At 41.4% G+C, this 20,770-nt stretch overlaps 1 protein-coding gene across 1 annotated transcript; it reads left to right on the top strand.

Moving 5' to 3' along the window:
• The first annotated feature begins 17,573 nt into the window (after nt 1-17,573).
• Nucleotides 17,574-19,772, top strand: LOC123410768 (probable flavin-containing monooxygenase 1). The gene is made up of 5 exons (XM_045103708.1): nt 17,574-18,075; nt 18,219-18,456; nt 18,624-18,799; nt 18,917-19,269; nt 19,352-19,772. Exons 1-5 carry the CDS (start codon nt 17,629-17,631, stop codon nt 19,701-19,703), a joined length of 1,566 nt encoding a protein of 521 aa, XP_044959643.1. The 5' UTR covers nt 17,574-17,628; the 3' UTR covers nt 19,704-19,772.
• Nucleotides 19,773-20,770: the final 998 nt, after the last annotated feature.

Below are 20,770 nucleotides of genomic sequence, written 5' to 3' on the forward strand. Positions count from 1 at the left end.
TTCATTTGAGTTTTTCAAACATTTTTCTATAAATTAGCATGTTAATTCTATAGTTATTAAGAGATGCATTTTCTGTTTATCACCGTTTCCAATTTATTAAGAGATGTCATTTTTATATTAAGAGATGACAATTTTTATCATTAAGAGATGGAGTTTCTAATTATTAAGATATGTATTTTTCAACATTAAGAGATGCCATTTTTAGTTTTAATAGATGACATCTTTTTGGCATAGTGCATTCACAATATTCCCTACAACATTATAGGATGGGAACACGTGTCATAGTTTTTTTTGGCAAGTACATTACCAGAAAATATTAGAAGAAATCTTGTTTCTTTATTCATAAATTGCGACGAAACACTTCTTTCCAGACATGATGCAATCATGTGCCAGATGTTTTCGTGCTCGGTCCCTATCTACGCAACACCGTGCTTCCTGCCGCCCCGATTCTCTATATCAAAAAAGTGATGTGAGCTTTGTCCGTACGTAATGACATGCACCTTGCCACCCCGATTCTCTATATTGCAAAAGTCATGAATATTTCACCTGACCGCATGCTGTGTATATGTGTGGTGTAATGTTGCACATCTATCTCTCCCTTCATCTCATCCAAGCATATCATGAGGGGTTATCTGGTCTAGGCTTTTGTCAATTTTTGGGGTGAGACTAAATTGATCCGGAAGCCTTCCACACTGATATTTAAGTAGGCTTCATGAAAATGAAGTTCTTACTAGAGATAGCCTAGACGCTGTGGTTTTGCCTTGGGCCTTGGTGTGTACACACAACTAGCTAGAATTGTTTTGCATTATCAGATCCGAGAGTCACAACTTTCATATTTTGTGGGGTGCCCCTATTTGGCGCTGGAAGTCACAGAAGCGTGCACCCCCAGCCTCCCTGCATACAATGTTGTGACGGCCCATGCACGGGACGGGGTGCTCCCTGTTGTAACACCATATTACACCTAGCAGGACCTAGACTGGTCCCATAGACCAACACTAGTCTTACCTATGCACTTTGTCCTCGCGGGTGCGCATTCGGGACCAACTTTCTGATCCGTCATCCATCCTAGAATTACTCCAAGGCGAACATACTTAACTTTGAAGTTCTTTTGCATGGGCTCCCGAAAAGAAGGAATTCCTAGTTGTTATGAGTAGTCTATCATTCCTATTAAGCAAGACTTTCTCACACACACACACCCATTCAATGGAACCGACGTCCTCGTCGGCCCATCAGGAACATTCCCTCTTGGCACACGTATGCGCGTCAAGTCCGGCACATGTGCCATGCCGTGTGCCATAATGGGCCACACGCGTCATGCGCCAGATGCGCGCGCACATGACCTGCACATCCTAGGATGACTGTAAGGGTCTGTTCTGATACAAATTGTAACCATCTGTTATGCCTGACAGGATCTAGACTGACCCCACAGATCAACAATAGTCTTTCCTGCGCACTTTCCAGAATTGCTCCAAGCCAATCACGCTTAACTTTGGAGTTCTTTTCGAATGAGCTCCGAAAAAAAATTCCTTGTTGATATGAGGAATTCCTATTAACCCAGGCTCTCACACCTGAGTTTCTTTTTCTATTTAAGTATATCTTAAAATAATTCATAATTATGAAAAGATTCTAACACAGTCTTGAATTAAAAAATGTTCGCGATTTCAAAAGAATGAACATTTTTTAATTTTAATGATCATTCTTCTATTTTGATGAACAGGTGTTACAAAAAAAAAGTCAGGGATATATTTTATTTGCTGAACGAAAATTGAATTTGATGAACATATTTTGAACTTGCTGAACAAAATTTGTGCTCAAAATGTTTTTTTAAGTGGATGAATTATTTGTAGTTGAATGAACAAAATTTCAATTGTATGAACATTTTTTTATAATGATGAACAACATTCAAATCCGACAAATGCTTTTAGTTCAAAATAAAAAAATGAATTTTGGTAAACATTATTAAATCCGATTAACAAAAATTGAATCCAATGTCCCTTTTTTTTGAATTATTTAATATTTTGTAAATTCAATGAAATGAAAAGGTTACAAATTTGAAAAGAGAATTCTAAAAAAAAGTGAACAGTAAAAATTATAGTAGATAAAAAAAGAAAAAGAATAAGAAAAGAAAGAAAACTGTTAGAAAAAATAGAAATAAGTTGGCCTATACATTTACCCTTCGTGCAAGGTTGCGCTGCACTCTAGAAACCAACAAACTCTCCCATGTCCGGAGTGGGAAGCCCCCTGATTTTTTTATTTTTATTTGTTTTTTTCTCATTTAAAATATTCGGGATTTCCCAAAAAAAGTGAAGAAAAAGTTTGAGAAAACCAATAAACGTTGGTCAATTCAGAAAACGTTCATGATTTAGATTTGTTTTGGGGAAATCATAAAAGTTTAAGGATTCAAAATGTTCGAGATTTTGAAAGAAAATGTTCCCATATTCAAAGCAATTCATGATTTTGAAAAACATAGTTCTTGATATGGTACAATGTTGAGGTATTCAACAACTGATCGTTACTTGTAAAATATATTTTCTAATTAACCAAATCTTCACGATTGTTTCTACAAATGTTCGCAAAACACAAAATAGTTACCACATTTGAAAAAATGTTCATCAATTCAAAAAACTGTACACTGATTTAAAAACCTTCATTAATTTATAAGCTGTTCGTGTATTTCAAAAACATTTCGTCAAAACAAAATATTAAATTTGTTCTTTTTTCCATAATTTCTGAAAACTGTTCAGGAGTTTCAAAAATTATTCAAGAATTCAAAAACTGTTTACTAAGTCAAAAAATGTTCACGTATTCAAAAAATATTCAGGATTTAGAAAAAATGTCCGGGAACTTAAAGATGTTCACAACTAATAAAAGTTTTAACTATTTCAAAACAAGTGGTCTTAAGTTTGAAATATGATCATGATTTGAAGAAAATGATCACAAACTTGCAATATATTAGAAATAAAAAAGTAAATAATAGGAAAAAAAGAAAAAGGAAAAACAAACATGAATAAATATATATAAAGAAAAAGTGTAATAAAGAAAGATATATCAGAAAGGGGAAAAAGCTAAAAAGACGAAAGAAAAAACCTAGTGTGGGAGAACATTCCAAAAACCGGAAATGATATAATGGGTTCGGGGGATGGGGCCGGGGGGTTATTCGTTAGGTCACTATTTCGCAACCTGCGTGATGACAACCAGTTAGCCACGGGGATGGATGTCTTATGGGCACTTCTATGTTTACCGCTTCTTAGGACTGAGCGGCTAACAACACCACTCGATACTATTTTGCTGAATTATTTTAGGTCTATGGTCCCAATGATTATATTAATATTCACCCTAAGTAAGGGTAGATATTAAGCCATAATTTTCTTGTATGCTACTTAATTACTAGTATATTCTTGTTCAAACCTGTACATGCTTCTCACATAGTACTACAACAAAAGGTTTGGGCGTGCTTTGCTGCGTCGTTGTTGTTGTTGGTTTTTTTAAAGAAATAATCACCATATTTTAAAATATAAGGTGTATTACTCTTTGAAAAATCAAACCTCTTAAATTTGATCAAATTTGTAGAGAAATATGTCAAAATCCATAATACCAAATTGGTTTTAGCTTCATTATGAAATGAATTTCCATACTTATTTTGTTTAATATTGTGGATGTCCGTTTTTTACTGTGAACTTGATCAAAGTTAAACAATTTTGACTTTCCAAAAAACAATTAACCTTATGTTTTGGAACTGATGGAATATTTAGTTCGGCAAGTGGGGGAGATGATAGAGTGTGTTTTATTTTCATGGTGTAATTTTGTGTTATTTGCTAACCAACCTATATTTATGTGGGGATTTTCTTTGTTGGTGCTTGCATGTACTATCTTGGTGTTACAATATCATATAGTGGTGCTTCTTTTTTCTAGGTGGTGGAAGCTTGTGGAGGATTGATATGTTTTTATAGGCCGATTGCCACTGATTGATTTGAAAATCATTGGATCATATGATGTTATTCCCTTGCTACCTTGTTGTGATGAATTGAATTTTCCCTTTAAGATCTCGTTATGTTTGATTGAATATTTTGGTTTGAGAACACTTGATGTATGTCTTGCATGCGGATACCCTTAGTGACATTGGGGGTATTCAAGTGATTCACTTGATATATATTATGGCATCAACTTGCGGATTCCGGTGAACTTGGGGATCTATGCATAGGGGTTGATTGCACGTTTTCATACTATGTTGCCCGATAGAAATCTTGGGGTACTCCTTGAAGTTCTTTGTGTTGGATTAAATATGATAGATCTGAAATTGTTTGACGCATGTCACATAATTTACCCACGGATACTTGAGGTGACATTGGAGTATCTAGGTGACATTAGGGTTGATTGATATGTATCATGGGTGTTATTCTAGTACGAACTCTAGGGATGTTTGTGACACTTATATGAATAGCTCGAAAGATTGATCGGAAAGAATAACTTTGAGGTGGTTCTACTACCTACACCAATTTCATCTTGTTTTTCTCCGCTAGATAGAAACTTTAGACTGATTCTTTGTTGTACGCTGAGGGATGGTCATATGATTCTATTATGTTAGCATTGTTCAGAGATTGCATTAGTGAAAGTATGAACCCTCGGCCTTATTACCAAATATTTATACAATGTTTTGCTCGCTGTTTTACACTTGCTACCTTGCTGTTTTTATATTTTAAGATTACAAAAACCTATATCTACTATCCATACTACACTTGTATCACCATCTCTTCGCCGAACTAGGGCACCTATACTATTTTTCATTGTATTGGGTGTGGTGGGGAGACAAGAGATTTTTTGTATTTGATTGCAGGGTGGTTTGAGAGAGACCATCTTCATACTAATCCTCCCACGAATTGATAAACCTTAGGTCATCCACTTGAGGAAAAATTGCTACTGTCCTACATAACTCTATGCTTGGAGGCCAAACATAGTCTACAAGAATAAAGTTGTGTAGTAGACATCAAGTTCAGTTGATAACAACCAAGTGCAAGGAGTCATCATAGAAATTTCCAAAGATGGAAGTGGTAAGTATGTAGCGTCGAAACCACAAGGAGCTAAAGGTAAGATCAATATTCTCTCAAGTTCTATCTGCCACCGATATGACTCTACATACAACGAACGTTTGCTTCTTTCTAGTAACGAGAAATAAAACCACGTTGTGCGTATAGAGAGGATAGCTTTGCATGATATTTGGATAACTAAAATATGAACAATAGTTGCTGCACCAAATAGAGTTAGAATATATCACAATATATTAAAAATAGCGAGTGTGGAATAATGATGTTGTGATGTGCAGAATCATCCTAGGCAATTGATAACAAGATCGGTAATCCTTCTTGCAATTTTATATGAGGGAGAGGCATGAGGTAACATAATTTCTGTACTTGGATCATATGAACTTATTATTGGATCTATAGCAAGCATCGCAACTACTAGAATCATTAAGGTAAAACCCAACCATAGCATTAAACATCAAGTCCTCTTTACTCCCATAAGCAAACAACTCCCTTACTCGGGTGTAAGCTTCTGACACTCTAGCCTCCCATTATAAGTGAATCATGAACATGTTGCAAACCCTACAACGAGAATTCCGTTGCGTGTGCGCGACATGAAGGGCACCATAGGACATCACCAAAATAAAGCATACACTCAAATCAATCCAGATCATCAATCAACCCAAAGGACAACATAAATCAATTCAAACATCATAGGATGACAACACATCATCGATTAATAATATGTGGCATGAAACACCATGTTCAAGAAGGGTATTACAACGGGGTGCGGGAGAGTGGACCGCCATAGATAGATGAGGGAAGGTGATGGAGACGGTGATGTTGATGGGGACGATCACCACGGTGATGGTTCCTCCGACGGCACTCCGACACCATCGAAAGAGAGGGTGAGAGAGTGTCCCCCCATGGGCCTCCTCCTCCATGGCCTCTCCCTAGATGGGAAGAGGTTCTCCCCTCTGTTCCTTGGCCGCCATGGCTCCCGGAGGGGCAAGAGCCCCTCCAAGATTGGATCTTTCTCTTTGTTTCTCTCCTATTTTCGCTGCTGTTTTCTAGTCCTTCACCATTTCTTAAATATGCGGAGGTCCATAAATGAGACTGGGCTGACATTTTGAGGGGATTTTTAACGGAAAAATATCTTTCTTGCGGTGAAAGAAGGCCCCCAACCGACTTAAGCGGGAGGCACAAGCTATCAGAGCGCAGCCACACGGTACTACCGAAGGCAGTCATGCAAGAACAGCACTGCTCGTCATGTCTGATTTTTTGCCCATACTCCGGATCAGCTCCTCGCTCTGTCGCAATACCAAACAATAGTTGTGGTTGTACCGTATGAGTGTTGCCTTACCGTCTCTTGTGAATTCCTATCGTGGCTCACGGCTCCACCCTGCCGCAAGGATTTCGAGAGCTGCCAAAGCAATCTCATTCTGGTCGACCGACAATCTCAGATCGCAAAATTTTTTGGTCTCTGCAACTTCACAACTTTGGGTTGGGCTCGGGCCCCGATCAATTCAACTCACATAGCACAACACTAGTAGGACATGTCACCTTGGGACTGGGGTTTGGTAGTGGGATGATAAGTGAGTCAGAGAGAGAGAGAGAGAGAGAGAGAGAGAGAGAGAGAGAGAGAGAGAGAGAGAGAGAGAGAGAGAGAGAGAGAGAGAGAGAGAGAGAGAGAGAGAGAGAGAGAGAGAGAGAGATAGAGAGAGGGAGAGAGAGAGGGAGGGAGGGAGAGAGGGAGAGAGAGAGGGAGGGGGGAGAGAGAGGGAGAGGGAGGGAGGGGGAGAGAGAGAGAGGGAGGGAGGGAGGGAGGGAGAGTAATAGATAACTGAACTAGCATTGCATATTTCTTGGTTGACCAGTTATTTACTGCATCATTCTTCAAGGAAACGTATGTTGCCGTGATTAACATCGCCTTTGGGTATGCAACTTTCCAGTGATGGTGCAATCCTTGCCACTGTCGTGCAAAAGAACTCCCCATCATGGATGGACTCTAGGTGGTCCTGGAGTCACGTGCAGGTGAGGGGAAATGCCACCAACTACAATGACACCCTATCATTCAGACGAGCATCCTGCTTATGCTATTCTCCAGGCCTTTCCTGCCTTGCCTCACATTTTGCTCCAGATTTGCTAGTCTTTGTAGCCTCCGTTGCTGCGAAGATGTCTTGAGGCCGCTGGTCACGCGAGGCGCCGCAAACAATGCTCTTAATAAATCCAGGGTGTTCCATGTATGTGATGACCTAGAAGTATATTTTTGTCTACAAAATTAAGGTTACTCATGTAGTTTGTTTATTCATTGCAACCCATACACTTTCTTATTCCATGCTTCCACTTTGTTTTGTTTTGTGTGTTCCCGAGAATTATAACTATGTTAAAACATCATTTTCCTTCTATTGAAGTATTCAAGAAAAGGTTGAACACCATTTATCTTTTGTATTTTGAAACGCTAGTGTTTCTAACTCCCTTGTTTGTGGATCTTTTACAATTTGTGTGGACTGAGCTCATGTAAGCTAGCTTTGTAACATGTGAATTTTATGTGTAAATTGACCTAAACATAGAATAACATCCTAAATTGTAAGCCTCTGAGCTGATTTTATTTCACAATTTAAATTTGTGGTTGGGATAATTGTTTCTCATTTATTTTTAATAAAAATAGTTTTAAGCTTATGTAGTGGCAAGACAAATTTTGTCAAAATAGGGGGGGACAACAGGTCAAGATCAGCAAGTTGCCATGGTAGCGAAACAAGGGTATTTGGGGCAGAGAACAGTCCCACTCTTAAAGTTCATCCATATGATGTAGACGTCTATTTGTTGCCCATAGCAACTCAGGGGCGCTTGACTAGACGCAGTTGTGAGGGTATTGGTGAAACCTTCGGCCTGTCACAGCCATGTGAAAGCTACCTTTTCTACGATAGCTCCCTACGGTGGCATGTGAGATTGGTGTTGTCCATGATAGAGAAGAATTGGGGGTCATGAATCTCCATTGGAAGGTCCTAAGACACAATTTCTTCATCAAATATCTAAGTAACACAAAACTAGGTCAATACAATATCGTCGAGAATATGAATTTTTTGTTGGAAGGGAAATTGGTTAACATAATCAAATAGAAGATGATATCAAATAAATTGGCTTATATACTGAAAGGGACAACAAAGAGATGCCGCCTCTTGGGAGTGAGCGAATGGGCTCTCCGTCTTCCTCAGTGAAACCGATCCCTCGGGAACATGTTCCATTGGAGATTTTTTGGTCGAGACCAATGAATCTGAAGGAACAGGAATAGAGTTGCAAGGGAATTCAACAACACACTCGAAATAAAGCAACCAGTTGGAATTATGATATATCTAGATGGCAACATTTATTTCCGCCTAGTATTCCAACGCGCATAGATGGGTAAATTTACATTTTCATAATCCCAATTCACAACATTCCAAATGCAACCATTTATTTTTGCTACCACAATATTCAAGATAATTTTAATTTAGGAAATAATAGGGATGTGACTGACTATTTTGTTTTCCTATTTATGCTCTAGTGGAACGCTAAAGAATTCGTTCGCCCAGTTTGTATGTTGAGTATTCTCCATTACACATTCTAGGACCATTGACGTGAAATATCCGTGTTAACTACATATATTGCTTGTGCAAGATGGGTATGAGTTGACGAAGAAGTTTTTGTTATACTTGCTCAAATATCCTACGAATGAAGCTAGAAACAATAATTCTGATATTCTGCGAGAATTTCCTAAGCGCATCAAGTAGACATTGATTTGTAATGGATTTTCAAGTGGGTAATCACTCTATATGTATACATCATCAAATTGACATTTTGTTATCAATTAACACTGCAAGTGAAGTGGACTTCAATTGTTACTCAATTGTGTCGGTGCTATCTTTTCTTTACATGTAAAATTTTACATGTTTTATGCTTATATAATTGAAGCGAAATATTTCAAAAGCTCGTGATAATACACGACATTCTACTAGTAATTCATAGTGACTAAGAAAAGCCAACCCGCTTGTTTGTATGCTAATCTTTCTTATCAAAGAGAAGTTGTACAGTGAACTTTATGCACTTGTGGGCGTGGCAGTGTATTCTATTGCCACGACAAATCTTCTCATTCCGTCTCCTTCTAACACAGGTGTTAAGTACCGAGTTGTCTCGAACCTTAGCCAAATCTTCTTCATGGCATGTACAAAATGTATAGAAGCAGTGACCTCTCTGAGCCTTTGCCGAATATGATTTGCATTCCACACATCGCAATTTCTCGATTGTTTGCTGAAATGCCCCTGTTCGCTACATTACCGGGCTCATCACTACATCAACAACACGTGTCAAGAATGAGTCGAGCCTACACCTATCTGGCACTTTGTAACGTTGTTCCGCTACAACGAAAAAATACACTGATGTAAGTCATGTGAAAGAAACTACACAAAGTTTCTAAAATGATACCTCCTGCTAATACTATAGTGGTTCAAATACTCTTTCTTTCCAAAACGGAGGTGGAAGCTTTGCCTCATCTATTAATTAAGAAGAAGAGAACTGTCTAGTTAGTTAGTAAAAAACAGGGCAAAAACAAAAACAAAAAATAAAGGGCCAAGCCCACTCCCACATACTGAAGCACACATGGCTAAGACCACTCTTGCCGACGACATGTCGAACACACAACTTCCATCACTGCCAGAAAAAAGAATCCATGACTACTATGAGAGAAGCACTCACGGGACCCTCCTGTAGAAATGAAGGACATGCACTCCTCATGGACTGCGCCCCACAAATGCCAACGAGCAACATCGAAGGCAACCTCGTCGCCCACATGACAAGAAGCTGAAGCCCTGGAGGCTGAAAAGTCTCGTAACCTCCGCCCCGACATCCACCGCTCCATTGCGCCATATGCGGTCAACCGACACCACCTTTCGGCCGCTGCCCGACATCGGTCACCCTCAAGCTACAACGCCGCACGACCAAACCACCTGCAACCCACGCTACATAGGGTGACAACCCGCAGACCACAACCCTCACACCACGTCTGGGCCTTCTGTCCCGACATGTCGTTGAACCGTCCACACTTGAACGCGTCGACCAAGATGACGACCCAGCTTCCCTCGCACCTCAAGAATGCCACCCAAGTCATGCTGAGGTGCAACCCTACCTCATGGAGCCGTCACCACATCAGTTTCCGAGACCTTCGTCTCGGCTCATAAATCCGGTGCCACTTCCCCGACATCCAGTAATTTTTGTGGTGAAGAGATCCCTTGCAACAACCTCTTCCAAACAATGCCTCCAAGGAGGTCACTGTGTAGACGCCATCGTGGCCCGCATCAGAAAACTGAAGCTAAGATTTTCATCCAGAAAGCTAAATCCATATTGACATCGACGGAAGGTGGACAAGGACGCCTCCAAGAAGGTAGACAACGCGAGAAAGTTCCACCGTCGTCGGCCCAGACCTTGCTCAGGGCTATGATTTCGCTCAAGCTCCTCGTCACACAACAGGATTTGTGGATCAAGACCACCCGAGGGCGTCCGGATCGCCAGAGAGCACACCACCTCAGCCACATGTCACCAGCCACCACCACCGCACGGACCCGAACGTAGCACCTTATACCACGACGAGCCCCATGCCACTGTCGCCATCCCAGAGTCGCCGCCCCACCGTACACGGACCTCCTGACACATGTATGCGCATGCACCGACGCGGGAACACGCCTAGCAAGGCCTCTGCCTCGATTCATCTCAAAATCTAGGCAACCCGTGGCACTAAGCGAGCCACACCCGACAGATGGGCACCAGCTGGGCCACCGCGTGATGTTGCCATGCCTCTGCACGACCGCTTGCGCGGCCATCCTGCAACTCACCCCCCTTGCATCATCCCTGACCTGGGCCGCAGATCCACCTCGCATCGCAAAGAACTCCACGCAGCCAGATCCGCGATGGCTGAGCTTCCACGTGCGCCCGTGGTGCATCTCCAAGCACGACCTCACAGTGTCCCGAGTGCCCGTTGGGGTGGCCGTCCCGCGCCACCCCGCCCCGAGTGAGAGGAGGAGAGGGCCCCGCCGCTGTGGCGTAGCGTAGGGCTTTCCCTGGCGACGCCTGCCCGCAGTGGCAAGGGAAGGCGGGGCGAAGGTGTGTGAGTGTTTGACACTCACGGTGGCTAAAGTCGTGGCCGCTCGCGGGGGTGCGATGGGGGCGTGTGGTAGCCTATGTTACTACGCTTAAGATAACCAAAATGAGTGTTTTAAAGGACAAGGTAATTGCTCCAATAATATGAAGATATCTTTACTGTGATTTTGGTGGTCTACATTGTTGTCGTTTTGCATGTCTGTTTGGCATGATTTGTTTAGTTCGGGTGCCAAGCTAACCGTGCAAGGAGAATCGTTCAAGAAACGCGAGAAGTTACGTAGAAGTAGTGCCCGTGGGACACGCATGTGTGATGGTGCCCATGAAGGCTGACCGATGACTTCCCTTGCAAATACATGTGTAGAATTGTGCGGCCACCCAGTCTTTGGCGCCGTTGACCATAGAAAATATTTTTTTGTGATTAAGTAACCACTTGTGCTGGTATTCATGAACCTGATTCAGATTAAGTAACCACTTGTGACTATCTCGTGGCATTCCTGAAAGGTGACGAAAAGTTTGGCTAAAGTGTCTCCCTGTGTATGGCGACGGCAACAAGTGGATCACGTTGGGATTAAAAAAAGGTCTCTCGCTGTCCGACGGCGACGGCAACAAGTGGTTTATCGAGCCGCCGCATGCCAACTGTGTGGGGAAGTTACATGGAAAATGCACCCCGTGGCAGAGTCTCTGCGAAGTCACCACCGACCTCTGGACATGGCTGCCTACGAAGAAAGAAACGCAAGGACACTGCTACAATCCGTACAGAATGGACCCGCTTCATTAGCTTGGATTTCTTGATGAATGTTCTATCATTGACCGGCCAAATAGTATCAACATCATCCCTGTTGTAGTATTGTGCAACCACCGAAATGAAATATCATCCGGATGAGAGCCACGCAGTATGGTCGCCGTCGACCAAAGATTTCATCGGGAACATTGCTCCAATCAAATAGCCGTCAATGTCATGTGAGTGTGGTGGAATTCATGGGAAACGTGAAGAAAACGATGGCTTCATGTCGCCACATGAATGCCGAGCACGTCAAGGGTGGCGGCGGCGACGAGACAGTAATCAGCGGAAGGTCTCCGTCGACTCATTCTGTCTTCCGTGATGGCTTCAACATTGGGACCAATGACAAGGGCTCTGGCTGTTCCTTGCGCCTTGTATACCGGACTGGACGGAGTTGGTGGTTTGCATAATTGTCGAGCCGCATGCCAAGTGTATGGACCTTAAGAACATTAACAGTCGAACATTCCAAATATGATCATCTAAATATTCACGGACGCGTTCAGTTAGTGGTCAAACGTGTCCCTTATTTATTTGTCCGCGCAGCCACGTTTCTTATTTTTCTTCCTCATATGTCCGATCAATTGCATGTAATCGATAAAGAGGACAAAAAAAAATGAATAAAGATAGGCTAGCCGGTCAGTGTTAACTATCTTACTGGCTACAAACTGTAGATTACCCCTGACTAAGTCTAGACATGTGGCCGGCCGGTCAGTGATGTAAATATTCTGGCTGACAACTTTGGGCTACAAAAGAATACAAATCACATTATCAAACAAAATATTTTAAATATTACATTACATATGCACATATATAATTTTTTTACAATTTATTTCATGTCATACACATACATTGCACTGGGTATCCTCACATACAAATAGCTGCATATAATGACCTTCGCATTGGTACATTTTCACTCCCAAGACTGGACATTCTTTGTTGATTTCGACGTTATGCACTCTTGAGTACATCCTTCTTGCTATCGATAGATGATGCTAGTTCCATTTTAATTTCTGGACAAAAAAATACATCATGCTCCATCTCATAGCCAAATATCTTCTCAACCATGAAGTAGCATGCTATTTTTAAAATGGTTAATTGGATAAATGCTACTCGAATTCTAGCGATTCCGAGAAATGCCACTTCAATTTCAAAACTTTGAAAAGTGCCACCGCAAGTTTTGCAAACTTTGAAAAACGCAACCCAAGACTTTGAAAAATGCCACCGCAAACTTTGAAAAATGCCACTGGAAATGGCATTGGCATTTTTCAAAGTTAGGAAATTGCAGTGGCATTTCTCAAAATCACCAGAATTCAAGTGGCATTTATCAAATTAACCCTTTAAAAACTATACAGACAAAACTTAGATATATCAATTAAGTAGATCAAGCTAGTTTGTTAATTATACCATTTCTTGCTGACCCCGGCTGACGAGATTTCGATTCAATAATTGGTGTGAATGTACCAGCTAATGATAAGACTCCACATCTTTGTATAGTGCAACAGAAATGGTGAAACGTCACTGTCGCTTGTCGCGTCATGGAAAACACTCTAGTAAAGCAAAGAGTGATTTGTACATCACACAAAAATGTCACAAGAGAAACAAGGTGAATATTTTCTTCCTCTATGCAAGAAAGAGAAAACTATACTCATCTGAGCACAAACAAAAGCCAAACCCAATAATTGGTCAACTATTCTATCAAAGCTACCCTCCTAACACTATTAGTTACTTGTTTTTAACATATACCAACTAGTCTATCAAAACATTTGAACATATATATCACAACGACATATCAAGTGGAACATCTTTTTTTGAAGTCTTAGGACAATGACATTATGACATATCAATTGGAACATTGTTCTTTATATAATTATTAGAACAATGAAATTATCACGTAGCAAGAACAACATAAATATTTATATAACTCTTAGCACAATGAAGATTTAACATGTATATATGAATATAGCAAATGTAACATAAAGATATTTACATATGGTGATACAAAGTGTAGCAGAATTTGTATTGCAAAAAATATTTCCACATTCATACTGAAAATATTTGAACATATATCACAACGACATAGCAATTGGAACATTCTTCCCTTTTCAACCCTTAGCACAATGCCATTATGACATTATGGCATATCAATTGGAACATTGTTCTTTTTGTAATTATTACCACAATGACGGTATTACATTGCAATAGCAATCCGATATATTTATATGTCTTAGTACAATGAAAATTTAACATGTATATATAATATAAAAATACAACATAAAGATATTTAGCCATTTTAATACAAAGTATAACACAATTCTTATTGCAAACAATATTTTCACATTCATAAAAAAAATCTACGTTAAACATTAACACAGAACATACACGAATAACTAGGTATATCTGATAGCTTAAGCACTACGTAACTCTTTTACTCCTTACTGCTTCGACTATCAAATATAACTATCTTAACAATAACATTATCACAATTTCCACTTTTTCAATTATAAAATAATCAATGATTATGCTGTCAAGTAATTCCCATGTGAAACTACAAATATCACACTCCAACTGCCTACGAAGAACAAGAGGAAGTGCAAATTGCATATCAGACCATCCGACAAGTCATCGTCAAAAGTAGATTTTTTCCTTCTGGAACATCTCTTACAACTCTCATCTCTCTGGTGGTTGTATATATGGTAGACACTCTTTCGGGGGTATTTCGACCTTTGGTGATTGTCGAGCTGGGCGAGGCCAGTGTTCGTCATCAAGGTAACACATGACGAACTCGTTCAAATCGGCGGTCATCGTCTAAAGTCAATATATTCCTTCGGGAACATCTCTTGCAACTCTCATCTCTTTGGTGGTTGTATATATGATGGACACTCTCTCACGGATATTTGGGTTTTGGATGATGGTCGAGCTGGCCGAGCCCATCATGCGTTATCAAGGTAACACATGACGAACTCATACAGTCCGACCGTCATCGTCAAAACTCAATTTTTTCCATCACGAACATTTATTGCAACCCTCACCTCTCAGGTGGTTGTATATATGATGGACACTCTCACAAGAACTTCTACTTTTGGCGATGGTCTAGCTGGGCGAGCCCGTCGTGCGTTACCAAGGTATGACATGATGAACTCACCTAGATAAACCGTCAATGTCAAAAGTCGATTTCTTCCACGAAGAACAACTCTCATTGACTGTCGGTGATGGTCGCTATTATCCTCTCCTCCTTGAACAAGATGTCAGAAGTGGAGCACAGGAAGAGCGACCCCCTACGACAAAAGTCGATACCATTCCTCTGAAAACATCTCTCATCTGACAAATATGGTGGACAGTCACTCACTTCTACCGTACTATGAGACTTGAAGTCAAGACACATGCCGCATAGACACAATATCCACTATGAAATTTAATAGACTAAGTAAATATTAACATTACTACAAAATAAACTAATAAAAACTACAAAAAAAGCTCATAGGGGGGGGGGCTATGGTGTGGCGCAGGCCGTGGGGGTACCGGTGGATGACGACTAGAGGACGGATGACGATGGAGGTCGGCTGGACGAGGTCGCAGCGGCAGGGCTGGCGCGGCATTGGTAGTGTGGAGGAGGGGCGGAGTGGTACACGGGGGGCGCTGACAGGGCGGAGGTGGTGGCAACGTGGGTCAGAGGAGGAGGAGGTCGGGCAGACGGGTCGCCGATGGTGCAGAGGAGGTGGTGGTGGCAGGGCTAAAGGATTTAAACGGTTGGACGAGGCATGCCTGCGGGCTAGTTTGGCCCCCGGTTGCAGGGCCTACACCTCCCTCATCTGCACCAGGCCTACACATGTCGCGGAGATATCATATATGATTTTCCATGCCACTTGTGGGTATGATTTCATATGTCCACCTTGCAGATCTGCAATTTCCAACGTTGAACCCCTAGCACTGCAATAAATATCTCAAATATTGCAGGCGGGTATGAAAAACGTGTGATCCTGTCATGTGTCATCCGATGGCCTCCTTTGAGAGCATGAGAAGTTTCGAGTGTAATGGAGTAACATGACATGCACTTCCTTCACAAACCCGATACACTCCCTCTCGATAATTAGAGACTACCTCAGAGATGGTGCAGTTTACATGCGGCCTTAGGTAAAGCCTCTTCAAAACTCGCCCAAACTATTGCCACACCCTTCAAGGGCCACGTGATGATGTCGTGCTAGCTCCCGAGGATTTCTAGCATCGTAAGATTTTCTAAGGATTTAACCAGTAGGATGAGGTATGCTGCCAAGGTAATTTCATCCCTGGTGGTACGACCTAGCCCTCCTTGGTCTGCACAAGGCTTATGCATGTTGCGAGGACATCATATAGGATTTTCCATGTCGCTTCTAGGCATGACTTCATGTGTCCGCCTTGCCGATCTGTAATTTTCGGTGCTACAATCCTATGAGGGCAATAAATGTCTCAAATATTATACATGGGTACAAAAAATGCAGGGGCTTGTCATGTGTTATTCGATGGCTTCCTTTTAGAGCACGAGAAGTTTTGAGTCCAACAGAACAACATGGCCCGCACTTCCTTTACAAAACAGACATATTTCCTCTCGATACACAGAGGCTACCTCGGAGATGGTGCAGTTTACAAGAGGTCTTAGGTGAGGCCTCACCGAAACGAGCCTAAACTTTTACCATACCCTAGAAGGGCTGATTTCCAGCATAGTATGGTTTTCCGTGGATTTAAATTGTTAGTTCATTGGTCTCTCATAGACAAAAAAATGTTAAAAAGTTTTAATCAAATTAACAAAAAGCATTGGCATCCATCATTAGGAATATGGGGGTGTCACTATGGACCTTATCTGCCTGAAACAGGTGAAGATTCATAGTGACTGTCCATATCCTTAAAAAGAATGTAATAGATACTGAAGCTTACTATTTTTGTACTATCGACTATTTAAACCGGTACTCCCTCTGTATCTAAATAATTGTAGTTGGGAAGAACTATACTAATTCTCCTAGTTCTCCCTAACTACAATTATTTAGATATAGAGGGAGTACTACTCATCCTTGTTAGGCGAGCTGGGACTAAACTCAGCACTCGCATTAATAACAGAAAACTCCAATTTAATAACGCAAGGGACGTTGTGCCGTGAGCTAATTCACGGCTCTCGACAAAGCATTGTCACCGTCACCGAGCCTTTATGCACTTCCGGATGTACCTCGTGGCATCATTTTACCGTGGGATCACTGTTTAGCTCTAGGCAAAAAGAGGGTTTGCCGAGTTTTGTCCTTTTCCGAGTTTGTTTTGCATATGGTATCTGTAAATGCCTGTGTTTGCCTAACTCTTGGCTTACTTTGCTTTACCGAGTGCCCGTGGTTTTGTCCTCGGCGAACAACCAGGGACTTGGTGTATGACGCAGAGGGTAAGACGATTAAGCTTTCATTAAAAAAAGCTTGGATGAGGAGATGTAGGCATATTCAACTGAAAACAGTCTTTGAATAGTCAGCCAATTCACTGTTGCTCTTGGTCACATGTCACACTCAACATGAAGGAGTGCTTAATAATCTTCACATTTCTTCCTTTCAGGTTTGGAGAGGACAATTATACCTTGCTCTCTCTGATCGCCCAGCAGCTATAAATACATGCAAACCGGCCGATGGATGGATAACACCAGCACCAGCATCAGCTTGAGCATACCAGCATCAGCGTCAGCTTGAGCATATGGGCATGGAGAAGAAGAGCGTGGTGATCATCGGCGCCGGCGTGAGTGGGCTGGCGGCGTGCAAGCACCTGCTGGAGCGCGGGTGTCGGCCAGTGGTATTGGAGGCGGACAGCGTTGTGGGCGGCGTGTGGGCGCACACCCCGGACCTCACCAGGCTCCAGACCTCGCGGACCATGTACCAGTACACGGACTTCCCGTGGCCGGATTCCGTCACGGAGGAGTTCCCCAACAACCGTCAGGTCGCCGACTACCTCAACGCATACGCTCGCCACTTCGGGGTGCTCGAATGCATCCGATTCGGGCACCGCGTCGCCGGGATGGAGTACGTCGGTGTCGCCGAGGAGGAGGTGGCGGCATGGGACGACTGGGCTGGCTGCGGTGATGCATTCGGCTCCGGCAACGGCAAGTGGCGCCTCACCGTGACCGACGCCCAGGGTCTGGTGCAGGTAAAGAACTAGATATAGCACTCCACTCCAATGCAACAACACATGCATGTTATCTAGTAATTAATCTATCCTAGTAGTTGTTTTTCACACACGTACGTGATTGTTTGTTTGTAAACTTTCTTTCATTTCCTTAATTTCTCTAGGTACACATGGCAGACTTTGTGATTCTTTGCATCGGAAGGTTCAGCAGTGTTCCCAACATACCTAAATTACCACCTGGAAAAGGCCCTGATGCATTTGATGGAAAAGTCATCCACTCCTTGGATTATTCCAAAATGGGTAGTCACAAAGCCAAGGAGATGGTCAAGGGCAAGCGTGTGACTGTTATTGGCTATGGACATTCGGCCCTTGACATTGCTAATGAATGTGCAAGTTTGAATGGTACTACAAAAAACCAATTCTTCATTTTAAACATAACTCTATTTCTACATTATTCCATATTGTCTATAATGCTTATACTGCATTCATTTTATATATAGTTTACTGCATGAAAAATGAAACCGCATTAATATGTTATTTGTATGCCTTTTTCTTCTTCTTTTCTTTAGGTACCGAGAGACCATGCACAATGGTTGTGCGTACCAAGCAATGGGTCTTACCGGACTTCTATGCTTGGGGTATCGACATATCAAATTTCTATCTAACCCGGTTCGGTGAACTCCTTATTCATAAACCTGGCGAAGGCCTCTTCCTTAGCTTGTTAGCTACCACCTTGACTCCACTGGTACTGCAACATTTTGCCTTTCTTTTTACAAGTAATGACCTTAACATAATTAAAGTGTAAATCTTTGTATTCTAGGCTAACACCTAACAAGTGTATCCTCGTTTTGTGTATGAGTAGAAGTTGATGTTTTCGAAGTTCGCTGAGAGCTACTACTCCATTACAATGAAGAAGCATGACATGGTCCCCGACCATAGCTTTTTTGAGGGGATAGTGGGTGGTTGGGTTGAACTTGCACCCAAGGATCATTACAAGAACCTAGAGGAAGGCAGCATCTTGGTGAAGAAGTCAAAGACCTTCAGCTTTTGCAAAGAAGGTGTGATGGTTGAAGGTGAATCCACGTTAGTAAAGAGTGACATAGTTATCCTCGGAACAGGATTCAAGGGCGATCAAAATATCAAGAGCATGTTCGCATCAAAATACTTCCAGCGTATTTTGATCGGCTCAATATCCATGGATGTATCACTCTACAGGTCTTCACCGACTTACATAATTTTATTTATGCCAAGTATGTATGATAAGTTTCTAATTTATTTGGTATACGTTTTCTTACAGGGATTGTGTACATCCCAAGATACCACAACTCGCGGTCATCGGATATTCCGAGACCTATGCAAATCTCCACACTTCAGAACTACGGGCCAAGTGGCTAGCACATTTTATGGATGGTGGATTTAGGTTACCAAGTGTTAACGCAATGCATAGGGATGCACTAGAATGGGAGAAGTTCTTGAAGCGGTACTCTCACGGCGAATTCCGTGCAGCCTCCATTGGACTTCTTAATAACTGGTACAAAGATAACCTATGTCGGGACATGGGATGCAATCCAAGAAGGAAGAATGGACTTCTTGCTGAATTATTTGAGGTCTCTGGTCCCAGTGATTATATTGGTCTTCACCCTATGTAAGGGTAGATCTGAAGTCATGATTCTCTTGTATGGGTCTTAATTACAAATATTTGCTTGTTCCAATCTGTATATGCTTCTCGCATGCCATATTACCAGGTGGCATATTATTTATTACAATTAAATAAAAATTCTTGTCATTGGTCGTTCCCTATTTGAAATGTCTTTATTGATATCTGTATATACACGAGAAAATTCATACAGTAGCAGTAACAACCAACATCTAAAAAGTTCTCTTCATGACAACTAAAATCATCCAAAGCAATTATTGGTGACTACCTTTAGGTGGAGGATGTTGACAACCACATGCCTGACATGCCACAAAATTGTTTGTTGACATTCAACATGAAACAATTAAAATTCTGTCGGTAACAAAAATCATCAAAAAAAATATGACTAAGATAGAAAATTGTACTAGTCGAGCCTTAGGAACAATCAAATGCATAGCTGGAAGAGCATCGTGTTGATGGAAACGAAGAGAAGACGTCCCATGCGGCAAAGAAGGTCATATGTTCCTCTGAAACCAAGATTGGTCGACACGTCCCTTCTATGGACGAAGGAAACAATACTTAATTACCTATCACAATATTTCATCACTAATCATTAATCAATGGCAGGAACCTGTCACTATTCAAGTGTTCTGCCCCCCGTCAGTGGAGGGATTTATGGCCCGTATATATTCAAGTTTTCATATTCGAAAAGGTGTGATTATTCTATATCTTTACTAATGTAAAAAATACGGAAAGGGACAAATCACTCTACTCTTAGCAATTACTATCCAAAATAGCATATAGCAGTACCGAGTCGTCGAAAATTTAGCAGTATCATATAAGGAACATGCAATTACTATCCGACCTAATAGGATGTGCAATTAGTTTTGTACCAAATATCAACATGCGTTGAACATAAGAATTTTCTAGTTGACAAAGGGATAACTATATTTTTTCTTCACATCCTATTTTATTTTTGTTGTAATTTGTTTGCTAGGGAAATGGAAAGCCAACAAACGTTTCTTTGTGTGATACTCTTCGAAGAGTAGCTCTACAATGATTTTGTGCAGTTGTGGGCGT

This window comes from Hordeum vulgare, chromosome 7H (assembly GCF_904849725.1).
Source record: "Hordeum vulgare subsp. vulgare chromosome 7H, MorexV3_pseudomolecules_assembly, whole genome shotgun sequence".
NCBI classification, from domain to species: Eukaryota; Viridiplantae; Streptophyta; class Magnoliopsida; order Poales; family Poaceae; genus Hordeum; species Hordeum vulgare.